The sequence below is a fragment of the Tinamus guttatus genome, unplaced genomic scaffold (assembly GCF_059628265.1).
Source record: "Tinamus guttatus ecotype Peru unplaced genomic scaffold, ASM5962826v1 Tinamus_guttatus_pri_ptg000301l, whole genome shotgun sequence".
NCBI classification, from domain to species: Eukaryota; Metazoa; Chordata; class Aves; order Tinamiformes; family Tinamidae; genus Tinamus; species Tinamus guttatus.
The window spans coordinates 1,546,048-1,565,362 of record NW_028288835.1 but is presented as its reverse complement, the minus strand read 5'-3'; the positions used below and the strand labels follow the sequence as shown (position 1 = coordinate 1,565,362).

Here is a 19,315-nt window from a genome sequence, read left to right as displayed (position 1 = left end):
AGGTAATCTCATCTATGAAAGAACTTTCCTTTTTGCTAATATAAGGGAAACAAAGGTAACTTGTAAGGTACCTCTAGAACTCAGCAGTTGTGGGAAAGTGGTATCCAATGAAGATACATCACCATTTCACTGGGCTAGAAGAAGTCCTGGTAACCCCAGAGAAGCCCGTCAGAATAACTTCTCTGTCCTGCTATGCACACTCTTTCTTCTCTTTCTTCAGGTTGAGGATGGGATGGTAAGACCTCACTATCCTTATTTACAAGGTCTTATTTAAGTGCTACAGATAAAGCCACCCTATCCCCCATCTCACTGTTGTAGGCAGTATTGCAATATATTTCTTCATATATTTCTTCCTTGCATTTCTTTTACAAAGACTTGGATAATTACAAACAATGTTACACCTGACTTCTTATAATAAATATGAAGTGCCTTATGCATGAACCATAAACGTATGTATAGTGGAAATATACTTGTCTTAGTTCCTGCTAGGATGGATTATTTTTAAGTATTAGTGCAAAGTTCTTTCAGTGAGAAAAAGTCTGTGAACTGTGTTCTCACATCTATAGGACAGCAACTTATGGTTTTGGCTTGTTGTATGACCTGCCTCAAGCAGTAATATGTTACAGTGGGCACTAGATTAAGCAGGACCTTTTGGTCTGAAGAAATGACTGACCTGTAGTAAATAGAAATGTATTCTATGATGCTGCATCGAAATGTCTGTACCCCTACCAAACCACTGTGAAAAAATAACACTGAAATGCAATGGGAAGCTTCAGGAGAATGGGGCTGTACCGTGACTTGTTGTGAGCCTGATTTTCAGTGGTAGAAGGATTTTTAAAAGACAAACTGTAGTTTTGTTAACAAAAGAATAAAGAAGTTGCATCAAGTTTTGAATTAACTGATAGTCTAAGGTTACTCATAGGAAACCAACAAACCCCCCCCCCCACACACATTGAATACATACATAAACAACTATAAATATAAAGAAGTAAAAGTAAGGACAACTGTCCTTAGTTTCTTTATAAAAAGCAGTTTTGGTCACTGAGTATGCTGAGCTTTAATGGTAATCAAAAGGACGATCTTTATTATAGGATTTCACTTGGCCATTTTTTTTTCCAGTAACCTAAAATTCTGCTAAACAACTTGGAGAAGAAGTCACTTTGATCTGCAGATCATCCTTTATTTCAATAAAACATACAGCAGTGGAAACAAGATGTTTAAGATACTCCAAAATTCTGTAAACATTTAAAGTGTGAGTCACACTAAACTTGAATTCTACTTCTTACATATTTAAGAAGTTAAGTGCAAACATCAAAGTATCTTTTAGCTTTGCTTTAGAAATCTTTAAAATCCTCACAGCAAAAGAGGCATTTTTCTTATCTTGGACTTCTAGGTTGCTGGACTGAGAGTGCAGTATTAGATGAGGCATAAGGAAGTCAGGGTCATTTGTAATGGAAAAATGCACTCTTGAGTAGATATACGTGAAGAAACTGCTGCTACCTGATCCTTAGACCTAGTCTAAAATAATCATCTTTGTACACAGAAAAAAAGGTAAAATGACTTTTACCTTTGTAACACTGAGAGTACAGTAATACTGAAAAAAAAAAGTGCTGAATGTTGTGCTCTCTAAGTTATGTTAACCATAATGCATGTAACTAGATTCACAAGGTGATTAAGACTTAGGTGGCAGGATACCTATTAAGATATTAAGACTAAAACTCCTCAAGTGCTGTTGGAGAGGAAGAGGGATTAAAGACAGCCTTTTCATCTTGGTCAAGGATGAGCTTGCAGGAACTGTTGCAAGATGCAGAAATTATTTTCCTATCAGTTTTACCTGCAAGTAGGTGCATTGATGGATCTTCCTGCTCTGACTTCTGGTTCTGGTGAGTCTCTGTGTCCCCTCCTTTCTTTTCCTCATTGCTGCAAAGCAGTATCTGCACATGGGTGAAGCTAACAGTGCACATGTCCCCATGAAGGTTCACAGTGGTAGTTATGGGCATGAGTTCAGTCGGTTGGACTGCGTGGTCACTGATGCTTCAGAGGAGTCTGTACAAAGAACAGGCTTCGAAAGCTTTGGTTTGATTTCATGCGCTGGCCACATCTCTACCCAAATGAAAAGATGGACCATATGTTTTCTGACTGCCTTTGCCTCTTTTTGGATCTTCTTTGTTGTAATTGTACCAGACCTGATGAATCATTTCTTTGAAAGGTCGTGTAGTCAGAGTGTAGAGAAGAGGATTCAAAGCACTGTTTATTGGCAGTATAAAGATCACCACCCAAGAAGTTATGGTACCTTCAGGAGGGAGGGGAGAAAGAGAAAAGGCAGTAACATGTAGCAGTGGTTGTACCCATCAGTCAGCAGGAGCACGTCACGCTGCTGGGGTGCAGCTGCCTTTTAAAAGTTGCAGTCCAGAAGCGTGTGGGGTCTGGCGCTGCTGGGCTCAGTTCACGTTCTGACACTGTTGTGACAGTCACAACCCCCTCCTCCCACGGCCTCACGGGTACTGCCCTCCCGTGTTTCAAGGGCTCCCTGCAAATCCTGATGATTTCCACTTTCCCAGCAGTTCCATTTGCCTCCCACTTTTTTAAGACATCTGTGACAAGGCTCCCCATTTCCCTATGCATTCCCTAAGCTGCATTTACTTGCCCCACGTCTGTTTGTATCCACTTAGCTCCCTCTCTCTTCCTGTGATCTCATTCCCCTAATTAATCATAATTACAATGGTGTCCATTAGATCCTGTCCAAAGCTCCTCTCATCCCTTTTCCCTGAGATGTTTGTGCTCGTCTACACTGGGAGTTCTCCACTCCTGATGCAACATGCAGTGTGTACAGCCCTATTTTCTTCTTGCTCTCTTGGTATCCCCCTTTCGTACCTTCTTCCCATGCCAAGGTTTCCTGTCCTCTGCTGCCTACACCAGGCTGTCATTTTCCCTGCTCAGAAGGTAAGTCAGCTCATTACCTGTGGGACAGGCATTGCTTCTGTTTTTCCCCCCACAATCCTGTCTTTAAAAGTCAAGTCTTTCAGGTAGTGGATCACTTCACAACAAAGCATTCTGAAGACTTTGTGTTACTGAAAATATTTTGTGAATGATCATCCTAACTCAGATATTTCATAACTTTCATGTAAGTCAGACATTTCAAAAGATAACCCCAAAGCTCAAGCATTTTCTCACCAAAGTATGAGATAACGTGTGTGTGTGTGCGCACACATATATATATACACAAATATATATGCACACACCTGTAGGTAAATTCACACAGTTGTCTGTGTTCACTGTTCATACTAACATGTTCTTTCCAAAAGCATTTACAAGCCCTACTTAAGGGGTCTGTTTTTCTAGCATTTCCTGTTACTACAAAGAAATGGAAAAAATAAGGTTTAATTTTTTACCTTTTAAGGCTACGAAGGCTAAAATTAAGGCTATTCACATGCAGGAATTTATTCACAGCATAAGGAAATACTTTGATAAAACTGCCTTATATAACTGATATTTTCAACTATAAGCGTCATTGTGCTTGAACTGTATTCAGGTAGCAGCACCACCAAAAGACTGAAATGCTAAAAGCCAACAACTTCAAGCAGGACATTTTGGACATTTTATATGTATCTTACGCAGACAGACTTTCAAGATCTGTTGTCTTGGCTGTCTCTAATGAAGATAAGTAATCTCTGATGATTACACTAATAGTTCAGTGCAGTAATATAATGGACTATATAGTTCATTATAGTGTGTATGTGGATTTTACAGAGATACATAGTGTACATTTCACTGTAGCAATATAGTTCAATTCATTCGGTTATTCTTCTAAATTAAAAATTATGGGCTTCAAAGTGCACAAAAGCAGGAACATACCTGGTATGTCTACTTGAAGTAGAGAAAGGAGTTTCAAGATAAAAATGGGTATCCAGCATAGTGCATCAGTAAATACAATGAAGAAGAAACGTTTAGCAAGAGTCATTTCTTTTTTAATATGATTCCGAATTTCAGTAGCCGTAATAGCTGTCTGGTGAACGCTGTAGAACATACTCCCATAGGAAAACACAATGATGATGAAAGCTGCCAAATTTACACCTGTTTGAGAAGTTAAAATTAGTTTTATTATTTGAAAACATAACAGCAATTCCACACGCCACTTATTTGTGTATTGGGGAACATTAGAGATATCTTTTGTCCAAACTGTTAGTCCACTAAGTGGCCAATCTGAGCGTGTCTTCACTCAAAACACTGAACACTTTACTAAAATATATATTTTAATTATCATCACTTGATTAATGGCTGCCATTAATCAGAGCCAAATTATATAGCTCTCTAGTCTTAACATTTCTTTACTTCCCTGACAAAATCTATTTATTCAGGTGCTTGGTGGATCTAACTTCTACTTTCTGAGCACTTTATGGATTTCAAGATATGTAAATATCTAATATGAAATATTCAGGCTAGAAAAAGTCTATAACTGCCTATAGAAGCATCTAAATATGAATTGTGGACATCACATACACAAAGCTGTCTTGTCTTAAAAACTAGGCTCATTATACCTGTAATTGTTGTAAAGAAGGAAAACAACTTACCTAAAAAAATGACAACAGAATAAATCTGACTTCCTGAACTTTCTGATTGTTCTGAGTGAAGAGGAAAACAGACGCCATTGGTGCCATAGTAGTTCCTGAAAAATTCCTTATTGCTCAGTGGGATAAAAGCAACAGCAAACCCAATTATCCAGATAAGAATCAAAACAGAAATTGTCCTGCATTTTCTGGGCTTCAAACACCTAAAAGGATAAACTATGCAGATGTATTTTTCCAAAGTCAGGTAAGTCAATAGCAAAACTGACACCTCTGTAGACAGAATAGCCAGCGATCCCACCAACTGACAATGAATACTGTCCATCCATAACTGAGCGTGCTTGTTGTATTCTCCACGATATTTTAGATCAAAAGCTCCAATCACAAATAAATATATTCCCATCAGACAGTCAGCACCTGTGGGCATAGTGCTTAACATCATTATTTACACATCTGAATTTTCCATGCTCTTTGTGTATATGTATATTAAAACAGACATACAAACAAGTACATATGAATGTATAGTTACAGCTGTCAGCTAATGAGTAGATAGATATAAATATTATAGTTAGAATGCTATTGAGATTTATAATTAAGGCAGTATAAAAGTTCTCTCCTTTTTTGTAACTTTTTTTTTTCTCCTTTTGAATTTTCATCTGTTGGACTGATTTTCTGCTTTCATACTTGTTTCCAAAACTACTTTTTAGAAGCTCAAATCTATGTATTTGTATTTCTGTCAAAGACAGAAAAAAAAGACACTTTTTTGAACAGGTCTTCTTTTGACATTGCCTTTTAGCTTGCGGATAGTTTGCTTTGAATAGAGAAACTGCCAGATTCAGAGGTCAGTTTTGATTTGTCCACGTTCAGTTTTCCAAAATAATGTGCATAACCTTTTAGCAAGGCTTGAAGGTACTCGGCAAACCTGGCAGACACCAACCCCGCTTCTCCCATTAGCTCAGAAGTGAAAGGCAGGAGGCAAAGGGAAGCTCCTGGGCACATCGGAATAACACCACAGGGATCACACTGAGCATTAAAATGACTGTCACTGGTGTAAATCCTTCAGGATCCTACATGTGCAGACATATGCTTGATTCCCCTTGAAAATGACAACATGGGCTTAAAAATTATGAGCTTAAGAGATGATAAATTTGGAGACTTGTTTAATTTCTAAGCATTAGGGATGAATTTGCTTCTCATTTTCAAGTCTTCTGCAACTAGAAGGACAAAAAGCCTTCCTTGCTTTTTTAAATACCTTGGAATATCATAATTTCTCTTTTTATCCTCTAGGCTGTTTTATATGAGCTGTCTAAGAAAAGGCTTGATAAGCGTTTGTGTCATACTAGCCCCGGGAAGAAAAGAGGAGCTGTCAACACAGACCTTCTCACATATTCAACAGAGGCTTCTCACATGTTTTCGCTAGAATTTTTCAGTGGTATTCAGACTTCTGGTTCCGATGGCTAAAGAAGCCAACAAAGTTTCAAAATCATGGGCATGCTCTATTTAGGAATGCTGCCATTTTATTTTATACGTGGTTGTCAGTTACCTTTCAAAATGCAACTAAATCAATTTGTGAAATATGTAAGTTTAGACTGACCCCCTTGCGTACGAATTAAACACAGGGTACTTGGGTTTCACCTGACTGCACTCTCAGTTAGTTCATCCATAAGACTGCCTTGATTTTAGGACTGGACTGAGAAGCAGAAGTCTCAGTATTGGAGAGCTGGGAGTGATTGATTTGCTGTATTTGCACACGCAACTATTTGCTCAAGCAAAAAAGTATAACTATCTGAACACACACGATATTTACACACACGAATTAGTATTTATTCACAATTAGATAGTAAAATCTAGATTTATGGTCTTTTGAAAAATTTGGAATTTTATCTCCTCTTACTGAAGAAAGTGGGAATTTGACATGATGTCCACAGCAGCAAAATCAGGCACGAAAGGTGCAGTTTAGCACCTGGTTATCGTTTCTGAACAGAGACATCATCTACGAAGACTTCCCGGTGCACAAGCTAGAGCGTTCCGCGTTGTCATTCCCTGTGAGCGCGCCGCGTCCCGCTGGGATACTCACAGCAGAGGGACATGATGGAGATGGCGTGCAGCTTGTTCTCCGACCTGATGTAAGGCCTCATGCAGATAACGAAAATATTCCCAAAGCAAGTGACGGCGGATACCACCCACACAAACACTCTCTGGATAATGCTGGCTAAGAGGTTCTCAAGGGAGGAAATCCCATCTGTATTTGGCTTGCAGCTGCGCACGTGAGGGGCATATCCACAGTACTGAAATTTCTTAAAGTATCTAGTTGTGAGGGGGAGAAAAAGAAAGAAGTTTCAATTTGGATGATTTTTGATTCAGACTTTTTTGTTTTTAATTGTTCAGTATTTTGTAAATTGCACAACTGAAACCAAAGAAGGCAGATTACTTACATGTGGGAAAGGTTTCTAAGCGGTCTGAACATTCTTCTCTGAATGTTTCCGATTTCAATGCCCTCTAAGCTGCTGCAAACAACACACTCTCAATAAAAAGGCAATACAAACTCAGTAGTAACACAACAAGCTTACTGAGCATTTAATTGTGTTCCTATAATTATATGAAGAGATGAACTTCAGCTGCATCTAACCTGTTATCCCTTTGAAACTTAAATGGCAAATCTATATAGAAGCAAAAATTAAGTAAAATGAATTGCACTTAATTCCAATAAACTCAGTTCTGCCAAAAGCGCAAAGGAGGCTCTTTTAGTGCTCTCAGCAGGACAATATACAATTATTATGTTGCCCTTCCAAAGTATTGATCTACTGATGTTCTTTCATCATCTCTGGAAAAATAACCACTTGTTGCAATAGCAATATTTCACATTTCTCCTCTTTCTTTAATCCCAGAGAGCGCTTACCAGACAGACAAGCCACTGCAGGAATTCACTTTTTATTGTGTCAAGAACAGCAGGAAACTGGCATGGGCAACACTCTGTGCAAGGGCTTACTCACACCATATAGGTGGGTTTGCTTATTTTAGAATTTGTTTAATATAAGGAGAATCGCACAATTATTTCCTCTGCAGTGTCAGATCAGTAACATGTAACTGTACATGTTCTTTTACAACTTAAGTTTTCTGGTCAATGGTATGCACTAGAGTAACATGGAATGCAAATAAACAAATTTGGGTTGATAGGCAGTCTTGCTAGGAGAAAATAATAAGGCCTAAACATGGAAACTGGTTTGTTTTACTTATGGATTGGAATAAATCTGGGGGAATGCTGTCCCCGGCTACTCCTGTCTTTTCAAACTAATAAACAAGCCACAGATATAAAGAGTGCTGAACATAAAGACATTCTGTTTCCTAGAAAAGATCTTCTCTCAAGATCTATTGATTTTATTATCTTAAATATATAGAAGCTCTTTTTCACTCAAGTGCATGGATTTTTGGCAATTAAATAATGACTAACATATAAGCTGCATCCCGACTGTTAGGGAATTATGGAATTTGCATCGGAGCTGCTGTGTGAGTGCACCCATTGCAAGTTCCCTTTACATTCTTCAGCAAGATTTTTGGAAGACCCCCCTCTCTGAACTGACAGCTAGATTTGACTTGATTTATATTACCAGTGTATGTAAGAACTGAAATATATCCCAATCAGACTTATGCATATACCCAATTCCTTTCAAATTACTGTTTTTAGGTATCTTAATGCTATCTGTCCCTGGCACTAATAGCCTCAGTTGAGCTTTGTATGGCCCTTAAGTTCTATATACAAGTTGTGCAAAGTTGAAAATGAGTTTAGAATTTGGCATTGTAATAACTTATCTGCGGTACAGTCATCTGGCACCAACCACATAATTTGCTTTAGTCTTTCTCTGTAATGATGGAATAGGTTGTCATTTGTAAAGATGGATTTATGATCCCTTTGCGCTGGAATGATTTCCAACACGAGATGGTATTTCAAGAAGAAAAATTTGAATATTGTTAGTAGTTATTCTCCAGACTAAAGTTCTTGAGCGACATCAATAAATACAAAATATTTCAAATATTATTTCTTATAAAAAATATTCTGGTATTACGAGTAACATCCTTCTATAGAGATTTGCTTAATCATGAAGAAAATATGGCTAAGATTCTTGTACATAAAAACTTGATACTTACAGGGATTTGAGTTTAGTTAGAAAATCAAACTGATCCATCTGTATTCTCTTAATTGGATTATAAGAAAGGTTCCTGTAAATGCAACATGGACATAAGTATGTTTGTACATTTTCTTTACATCTTGTTCTAAGGTGAAAGTCAAACAACATGAGCCATTTGCACTTTCAGCCCTACTGCACGGGATCACGAACGGGCATTAGCAACATTCACCTACTGCTCTTTGGCTTACTAAACCAGTGGAAAGACCGACTTTAGGTTTTTGACCATAGAAATACTTATTAATTAAACTTTTTGGACTTTGTTTTATTTAGAGACTACAACTCTTTCCTCTTTCTTGCGTTTCCTATTCCCCCAGAAGTGCATATTTGGGGCCGGACTCTCCAGGTTGAACATTTTCCCATTAGGAACTTTTCATTGCTAACCATTTCAGCTCTGTCTACAAAAAGCTCAGACTTCCTGGATTCTGCAGAGAAACCCTTGTTCTGATTCAGCGTGCAGGCTCCCTTAGATAAAAGTGAATTTCAGATAAGTATTTTTTAGGCAGAGCTTAAATGAGCAAAGATGCTTTTTTCCTTCCAGGCATTTATGACTGAAAACATCATATTGAATGAATAATGACATATAATAATAATAAAACCCTTACAGTTGTGAAAGCTCCTTTAAATCCTTAAATATATATGGAGGAAGTGATTCAATCTTGTTGTTAGCCAGATCTCTGTGGAAACAGCCATAGGTGGGATATAGTAAGTTTTTAGTAGATTCAATAATAATACAGAAAAGTTTTATAATTTCAAGAGAGATTTTCATGCCATTTACCAAGTAGACTATTACATTTTTACAGAGGTTATCGGAAACTTGGACTATAAAATAATGTTAAAACAGCAGATAGAAAAACATGATCCATCAAAGCCCTCTTTACCTGGTTAGTTCAGATAGGTAATTAGATGAGTATTTTTTTAATTATTGTATTTACATGTAAAAGAAGGAAAAATGTTTTTAACTAGGGCTTCAAGAACCTGGAAAATTCCCCTCACGTCTCATCTGGGTTGGCCAGCACTGCACCTTCTCCTTAATTCTTTTCTCTGTCTTGCTGCTTGTTTTCACTGAACTTGGAAGATCTTAATAACTTTGGAGAGAGAGGAGTAGAGGTCTCCATCTGACTGCAACCACAGGCTTGTTTAAAAACAGTGAAGGTGCCAACAACTGCAGAGTGATACTTGATTAATACGACTTTATTCAGGAAGCATAACAGTCTTATGAGCAAAAGAGCAATAGTATTTGACACACTGAGTATGTATTTTATTGGCTATTTCTTCTTCCTTAAATATTTGGAATAAAACTGTGGATGGATGATATCTTCCGATTATAAGAAACAGAACTCACAGTAAACACACAAAACACACAATTCTAAATTATAAATCTTTGTCATTTCTATAAATAAGAGAAGAAATCAACTCACAATTCATCTAACATCCGGAGAGAAGAAAAGCTGTTTTCATTTAAAGAGATGATTTTATTTCTTCTCATCACCCTGAAAGAATAAAACAAGCTTATGTTGCTGCTTCTTGAAATATATTTGTTTTCTAAAGAAAGTTTGTGTAAAGTTTTAAACTTTATTGTCATTGTTTTTGTTATCTTTTGTTATGAAAAGCATCTTCAAGCATCTGCCCCATTAATTCAGAGCCTTGATTTTTTAATATGCCTGCAGGACAGTACAGTACTAGTAACCGGTGGTGGTTGAGAATTCCAGGTTGTGCACGTGGTTGTGCAGCGTTTCCTTCCACCTTCTGTCACACAGCACTGTGCATGCCCTGCAGATGTAGCACCCAGATCTTATAACTAAGGAGAAAACCAAGAATCTGAGTACTGTGGAACAGTAAGGACTGAATGTGGCAGCTCCTGTGGAGCCTACGAATTTACCAAAAGGCTAAAGGGATTTTCTGAATGGTTACATCAGCATTAAGGAAACTTAGGGGAAATTTCTTTAACTGAAGAGCACCAGCGAGTCAGCCAATGAAGTGAGCTAAGGATTTTGTATGTGTAAAGATGTTTGTGTCTTTCTATGGGAAGATTTTTGTCTTCTTTTCCAGGTAAGAAAATAATAATAAAAAAACCTAAATCTTTATATCAGTCAAAAATCACTTCAGTAAAAGTTTAATCACATATATTGATGTTGAAAAATGCTATAAATGGTGATTATTGTGTATTGTGTTCAATTAAAACAGAGCCTTGAGATCTATATATCTCCACCGTATATATCCAATATCCTTGAAATCTATATATCACACAATATTTAAGGAACTTTTATGTTAGCTATCATGGATAACTTTGTTGTTCAGCATGGATATATCTCATCAGGGTGGCCTGGTATGTGCTGTTACTTACAGTACAGTTAGAGTGCTGCAGGAGATGAAAGTCACGTTACTTAAGTAATGGATATGGTTGCCTTCAAGATCTCTGTGGTATGAAAAACAAAACAAAACAAACAAACAGACAACAACAACACAAAAAACACACTGAAAATTAATTAATTTCATTCAGACAAGTCTTCCAAGATAAAAAAATAAATAAATAAATCTCACCAGAAGTTCAGGATTTCACAAGAGAATCATAACCAGACATGTAGTTTTTCTACACCCCTAGCTGACGACTTCAGGTCATCGAGCCAATGCAGGGAGCCCCCAGGCATCGAATGCCATTCAAGGACAACACAGTAACGATTCTTTTTTTAGTGAAAAAAAGGTAGACTTACAGCCAGTTTAGTCTTGGCAAGTATTGGCATAGAGGTTTATCAGGCAAACGAGCAAGAGAATTATTCATCATCACTCTGGAGAAAAGAAAAACAGCTTATCTGGCTGTATCAACCAAAAATGACATTATAGAAAAAAAATGTCTCTATGTTTCTACTTTTGAATATTAGGTAGTCACAGCTAGAATCGTTTTTCACAGTTTTGGAGGCACAATTTTTTTTAAAACCTCCATAGGTTTTCTGTGGCATTCTTTGAAATACCAGTTAACGACTCGGCTCGTGCTTTCCTGTTACGCCATAACCTGCAATTTCCACGAGCCAGGGAGGAACGGGGCAGCCGAGGGAGCTTCCTCTCCTGGCCGCAGTGGAACCGGAGCCTGTGGATGGGCTCCTGCGGCAGGAATTCCCGCTGCCGTGCGGCGCATCCCAACCCACAGCTCCTCAGCCGCCTCCTTATCGACCCGGAGACACGGATTTTCCTAGGGGCAAGTTCAGTGTTTGCTGGGGACACTGATCGTAAATTCCTTTGATAGGTGGAGAATCACAGACATCCCGGCTGGTCTCCAGCCTGACTTCGATAAGAGCAATTCCATTCCTGTGGATTTGGGCAGTTCACAGCTCCCTTTGGGTCATTTATCCATGCAAAAAGGCCTGCAGCGATGGGCTCCCCGGGGATGGCTACATTTCTGAGGAATAAACTCCACCACAACAGCAGGCACAAGGGCATGGGGAGTTTAAAATTCAAATTACATTTTTATTTAAAACATACTTTTAAATTTATCTGTTCTTTCCGCTTTTTCAAGTGATACTTTTGGCTCTTATTCCGTACTTACAGAAGAATAAGTGATCTGAGCCCATAAAACGTTAGCGGAGAGATCCGATTGATCCTGTTGTTTTCAATTATCCTACAAATTAGAGCAAAGCAAATCTCAGATTGACAAAGGATTACAGTCTTAAACTGAACAGTTGATTAAAAAAAATAACATGTTTGGAAGCGGCTTTCTTCAAGTGCCAGTTACTAAAATATATATATATATATATATATATATATATATATATAAAAGAGTCTTATATTCAAAAGCCCTACTTAAAGAAATAAATGTACTGCTCCGTAGATGATCAGAGCATTCATCAAATTAATTCCCTTTTTCAGCATAGTTTGAATAATTCTTGAAATATTTTAGCTTACGTGAATTACTTTCAATTAAGGAAAACTATTTTCTTCACAGTTTTTAATACACTTTTGATCAATACTTTGAATGGATTCTGTGCAACACCAAAGCAGCTGCAGAGTGCGATAGGAGTTCCTTAGTTACTATCTAGCACAAAATAATGTTATCCACAGAAATCAAAGCAATAAAAATATTTCTTTTTGTGGCTTTAATTATTCCTTAAGAAAGTAAACATACAAAGAAAACAACATACAGCCATTCTAGCTTGTGGAGATCTTGAAAAACACCAGGCTTCAAACTGGTTATCTTGTTGTGACTCAGATATCTGAAACAAAATCAGTAAAAGATAGAGAATAGAACACGTGATTAGTATGAGTTATGTGAAAATGAATTATAAGATTTTTTTTCCTTTATAATTTATCATAGTGCTGATTTTTTTTTATAATTATGGATTTTTTTTTGAAAAAGAACTCACTAAGTATAATAGAAAAAAATATATATTCCCAGTCTGTGTCTCTGTCTATCAGAAAGCCAGTGCTTACGAGAGCAGAAAATGTGCAGATGATCTTTCACAGAAAAGTCAAGCAAGGTATAAATCTTTTTTTTTTTTTTTTGTCTTATGTGTAAAACAAACAAACAAACAAACAAAAAAACAACCAACCAACCAACAAAAAAACTCAGGCTAACCATCTTCACTTTGTTATACTTTAGACCTGTTCCAGTTTACTTCTGTGGAGTGAATTATTACAAAAAATACCCTGGGAACAAATTCAGGTTTTGCTCAAGACATTTGTCATAAATTTAGTCACCAAAACTGGTTAAAAAGCAAGTAAAGGTGGTGCTATAAACAGGCTGGGAATGTGGTAACAGGTAGAATAACAGATAATCATCCACGTCTATTGGAAGGAAAGTTAAGCAGCATAATAACGTTTTTTTAAAAAAAAAACTCTTTAAAACCATTGCAGAACAAAGTTGAACTTAACAATGCAGCTTATATATCATCTATTTCACTGACCTAATTCCCTCAAAGTTAGAAACGTAATACATAAAGTTGCTGCAAAGTAAAAATAAAAGTTCTTTATTGATACTGGCCTGCTTTGGTTTGCTTATTTTAGCCAAAGTGAAGTTAAAGAGTTTTTGTTCATCCCAAGCTCTCTTTTTTTTTGTTTATTCCTTATTCATTCCCACTGACTTAACGCAAGATAACTACCATATTCTCTTCCTCTGAAATGCAGCAGATTTGTGGAATAGAAGTAAAACATGGAGCCGTCTTGTATTTTCAAAAGTACTTTCCTGCCAGATGAACGTGTCTGGACAGATGTTGCATGTATACTTTGTAATCGATCTTTGTTTTCTCAGTCAAACCATTGAGCTAAAGGTTTGGACATTTTGCAATTTCCTAATATTGAAACAAATAAGAAAAACAGCTCTAGCAACTTTCCAATCTGTTCCCATTGCTCTCTACCTCAATATTCGTGCAGTAATACTTACAGCTTTGTCAAATTGTATAAACCTCTGAAAGCGCGTTCGGAGACAGCTCTGATCTTATTGTTCTGAAGATACCTAAGAAGATACAGCAGCAGCAATTAATTCTCTAAGCATGCAAAGGCAAAGCAAGAATCACCAATCAAAATCTATCAACTAAATTGAATTCACGTGTGATAGTTGAGAAGCTGTCGAGCTTGTTACATCTTAAATTCCACAATAACCACTTCACAGCTGCAGTTGCAAAGCCTTCAAATGTGTACTAAAAGAAACAAAAACCAATGGCAGGGTTACAAAATTCATTCAAAGGTGTATTTGTGTTAGCAAAGATGTGCAAAGGAATGATTTTATAGGAGCTTCTCCTTTAGGCCCTCATCCTGCAGCCTTGTCTGTGTGACCACATCTCCACACTCAGCTGAAACGCCCTGTTGTCAGCAAAATGTTGCATGGCAAAGGTCAAATTTACACTAGATGTGGAAGTTGCTATTTATATTAATATAAAATGTAGCCTTTCAGCTACTTAAAGATAATAAAATGTAAAATGCAACTTGATTTTCTGTAAAATAAAGGATATTAATTTTTCCCCCTTCTGTTTAATTTTATCTAATTTGATGGACAATTAAGTTCTAACACATTATCAGCTACCAATATTAAATCCTTGTAAAGCATTGTGGCCTTATCCTCTGAGAAATATTTAAAATACCAATTTAAAAAAGAAAAACCAATGAGAAGTGTGACTTTTACAAAATGTGATTGTGTTAAGCACTATTCAAGTCAATAAAATGCTGTTTTAAGGGAATATGGTCCTTGGTGAACACAAGATGGTGCTGCAGTACAAACAGTTTTCAGTGAAGTTAATTTTGGTAAGTTTTTTAGGAACCTTAAACGCACTACAATACAGCCTGCTTTAGACTTCTGCCTTAGTTTCTTAATTGTACCAATTCTATATAAATCAAACTCATTAGGGTTATGAATTTTTGAACATATCATAAAGCATATACTATTCTGACATAATTAATGAATGACTTGTGATTCCAAACATAAATAGAAACAAACCTAAGTGCCATGTAACTATGCTTCCCTATGGCAATGGACAGCTTTTTCAAACTTTTAGCAGCAAAAATGGGTTCAGTTACCTTCACTGCTTGTAGCTTATTACTGCTCATTATAAATGTAATTTCCTTAAGACGCAATAGAAGTTCATCTTTTTTTCTGGTATAAAATAATCAAGACAATAAAATTTAATATGTAGAATACATGATGTTGCGGGTAGAGAGAAACCAAAACAAGCTATTTGAGGAAAGCGGTTTACACAATTACAAGATGGAATTAAGGGAAAGATAAAAAAGAATTTTGAAAATAGTTCTGTGGAGTTTTGTCTCATATATGTTAAGATCAAGACATGAGTGCATGAGAGACAAAAAAGAGAGAGACAGAAAGAGATTATAATGAAGGGATTTCATAGAGATTTTAAGTTGAAAGACTCCCTTACAGATTTTTAAGGTCTTGGTATTTCTTGAAAATATCAGCAGAAAGTTTCCTTAGCAGATTCCACCGGAGAGACCTGTGGAAACAAACACATATGGCAAAGCTCTGTCAGTATGCTGAAGCTGAGTTTATCCTGTCTGGTGCAAGTCCAATGACTTCATGTAGTAAAATGCATTTGCACGGTAAATAATTTGGTAGAAATTTCTGTAATAAATCGAGCATTTCCAGAGAGGTTAATTTATATATTCAGGAGCGTCTCCATACATTTTATTAACCAAAGGCAAGAGTAGCTATGTTGTTTAGTGTTAAATTCCATCCGATATGTTAAACCAAATCAAAGTTCACTGCATTGATCGATGAAAATGAAGAGATCACCCTAGGGGAGAATCTGGGCTAATGGATTAGGAGGAGACCGTGGACAGACACATGTGCCTTACCTATTGCTCCATATTTACAAGCACTTGGCCCCACTTTCTTCTTTACACACAAGGGGTTCCCTCTCAATCCTCCCTATCTACACGATCCAAAATCACCAACTAATTTTAGGGGAGTGAAATCAAGGGTATCACCTTTAGAACCAGGAGAGAGAACAATGCTGTTGATCAAAAATGTGCCACGTGGCATACCACTAAATTAATAGATTTTAAGTCTATGTGGAAGGGCAATAGGGGATGGGAAACCACAGTCTGCATTTCTCAGGCTTCCTTCCAAAATTCACCATGAAGCCGTCAGGCGGGCAGCTGAGTGACAGGAGAAAACCAGGATCCATCCCTGCAAACGCAGGGAGCTGTTCCTGTGGCACGCTGTCCTTGGGGGCATAGTGAGAAGATAACACCAGATAAAGATCCACCAGCAATATCAGCTGTTTTCTTTTCCTCCTCTCTTTTCCTGCAAAGTTTAGTTTATGCCTGTCTGTTTGATGACCCAGCCCAGATGAGGCCTCTCTAATAATGGCCTATTCAGAGGGATGGAATGAGAACTAAAAAGATTTGCTCAGACAGGTGAGTCTGCAAAATTTAACTTTATTAACTTTATCAGGAGAAATATAGAATAAGAATATTGGTAAGACCACAGAATAATGAAAGAGTCCTGGGGCATTATATCTTAAAAGGTAACACTTCCCTAAGATTTCTTTAAATTCTGTGATTTTGTAGCTAATCCAGGCCATGGTTACAAATACAAAAAGACTATTTCACATAGAGTTGTTTTAGCTCCTTTTCTCTTATTTTACACAGAGACAACCTGGACTGAAAACCATGAATGTGTGTTCACAGAGAGGGGCACCTGGCTCCCACAGCCCCGCGCCGAGCCAGCTGGTCGTAATTACAAGGCTGTAGCTGCAAAACGGTTGCAGAACTGATATTCAGTGGCCAAAGCAGCCACTTTTCTGCTCTACTTACATCATGGTTATATTTGGAGAGACGGAAGGGACAGCACGTAACTTGGCACCATCGCAGACAAGCTCCAGCCCTTGGCACCTACATTCTGCTGGCACGGGGGCGGCCACTGCATGGAGACAAGAAAGGGGTTGTGGCAACAGGTAGGATGGGACGAGGAGGAAAGAGCATGGTGTAAAAGAGTAGTTAGCACAAAGACACGTAGACTACGTCAAACAGAATTTAAATCAGGTCTTGCACTGTTTTTGCATAATTCGTTTAGATGGAGGCAGATCCTTGCAAAAGAACACCAAGGGGTAATGAAACAATTCTATTATTTCCTGGCTTCTCTAAAATTGATTTTGCAAAGGAGATACAGACTCGATACAGGAATCTCATCTGGTAGGGTTTACTGTTTGTTTGTTTTAGATTTTTGGGACTATCCTTTTGATTATTCAGTTCTCTTATACTTGACAAGAGGGAGCACAATTCCACCAGGTGAAAACAGGATATCAATGGATCAGGATTCCTTCTGCATGCTCTATTCCCTAGACTTGATTAGATTTAACTTAGTACTTGGAGTGGACAGAGTCAGAATGTCCAAAAAAGTGAGTTCTTAGAAATTATTTTGAAAATATTTTTAAACAATTAATGTGGGAAGAAGTGGATTTGAAGGGAGGTTGTTTTCAGTCTGAAATATGCATGTTTCACGGGCTTTTTCTTATATTCAGATATTTAGATAAACATTTATATTACCCTTCTAATTGGCACATCTGATATTTCCTTTACAAAAAATGAATCACTTAAATGAGCTTCAGTGCATTCACTAGTCTGAGACATTCATTCTTCTTAACTGTAAATGACACTGCACTGTATTTCTATTTCTGATAAGCATATTTTGTATGTATTTCCTTCTGGGAATCATCAGCAATAATCACAAAATTAATTCCTGTAATTACTCACAGCACTCAGGTGTCTTCGTCTGAAATACATACGGAGATTTCATTTTATTGTATCTGCCTTTTGCATAATGTTTATCAAATTGTTGAGACCATCCGTTGTTGTCTCCTAATTAAAAAAAAGAAAAATATCACTTCAAAGTATTTTCTAATAGTATAATAAAAAACAAGACTTTCAGTAATTTTCATTGTATGGCCCTTTGCTTCAGTTTTTACTGCAGCAACATGATTTCTACAGAACTTTTCATAGCATATTTAATGACCTTTTCTTTAGCTGGCTGTTTAACCACTAATAGGTGCTGAGATTACAATCTACCTAAAAGGATCGGTTTATTTTACCTTCAACAATTCACTTTCTGCCACAGTACACAAGAAAGTGCACTAATTAAAGCAATCATATTTCTCTACCTCCCTAAATGTGTGGGTTTATTACTCACGTTATACTTCTTTGTCCAGGAAAGCTAAAATGATTACTGTATCTTTCAGCACTTCTTTGAGAGGCTGTTTCAACAATTACACCCTAATGGGTGAACAGTTATTTCATACCCAAATAAGGTCTTTGCTCAAAATCTAAATGCAAACAAACAGCACTTTTCCAGAGAACATGTAACACCCTCCAATCATGGGGCTTAACTTGCGCTCAGTAGGCGTTTTCTTAAATAAAGCATTACTGCATATTACCACTTTGGTCCCTGTGCATAGATATAGTGCAGCACAGTAACTCATAGCTCTGAATGCAATAAGAAAGTGAGGATCTTTCACTTCCTTCCCACAAATGGGGACTCCTACTTACGGCGGTGCTGGAAAACACTACAGATCTTTTTCTCTGGGGACTATTACACATTTGACATCTTTAAATAACTGATCGTGTAACCGCCTCCGAAACAGGACAGGAACATGCACCATCACCACCCACGCACACAAAAATTAACTATTAGCTTCTCTTCTGAAATGGCACGCTTGGGGGTCCAAAGCATTGCAAAGCAATTTAAACTTACTTTCTAATGAAACTCCCTGCCCAACATCTGTATTAAGAACTTTGCGGATGACTTGGCTTAGCTCTCTCCTTTGGGCTGTACTATACTCGTTATACTCCAGTATCATTCCTGTGGACATTTTTCCATAAGCCTTTGTATTCAAGTAAGCATTGCTACGCTATCTATTAGTTTGGAAACTGGTGGGAGAAATAAAATACATTTACACCGCCATAACACCCCCCTCTCTGCAGGGACGCTTATATTGTCATGGTATATTACAATTCAAAATGTAATATTAAAAAAATGTGTATATAGAGTATATAAATTGTATATATTTATATATAATTGTATAATTTATATATATAATTTATATATTATATAAAATATATAAATAAAAT

At 37.1% G+C, this 19,315-nt stretch overlaps 1 protein-coding gene across 1 annotated transcript; it reads right to left on the bottom strand.

Annotated features, from left to right (window-relative positions):
• Positions 1 to 1,990: 1,990 nt before the first annotated feature.
• RXFP1 (relaxin family peptide receptor 1) lies at positions 1,991 to 17,111 on the bottom strand. Its single transcript, XM_088528141.1, is given in 16 exon segments — positions 1,991 to 2,116; positions 2,118 to 2,293; positions 3,856 to 4,074; positions 4,572 to 4,982; positions 6,643 to 6,872; positions 7,001 to 7,072; positions 8,712 to 8,783; positions 9,355 to 9,426; positions 10,171 to 10,242; positions 11,097 to 11,168; positions 11,464 to 11,538; positions 12,294 to 12,365; positions 12,886 to 12,957; positions 14,124 to 14,195; positions 15,610 to 15,681; positions 17,006 to 17,111. Coding segments are annotated over 16 exon segments (1,890 nt in total). The 5' UTR covers positions 17,011 to 17,111.
• Positions 17,112 to 19,315: the final 2,204 nt, after the last annotated feature.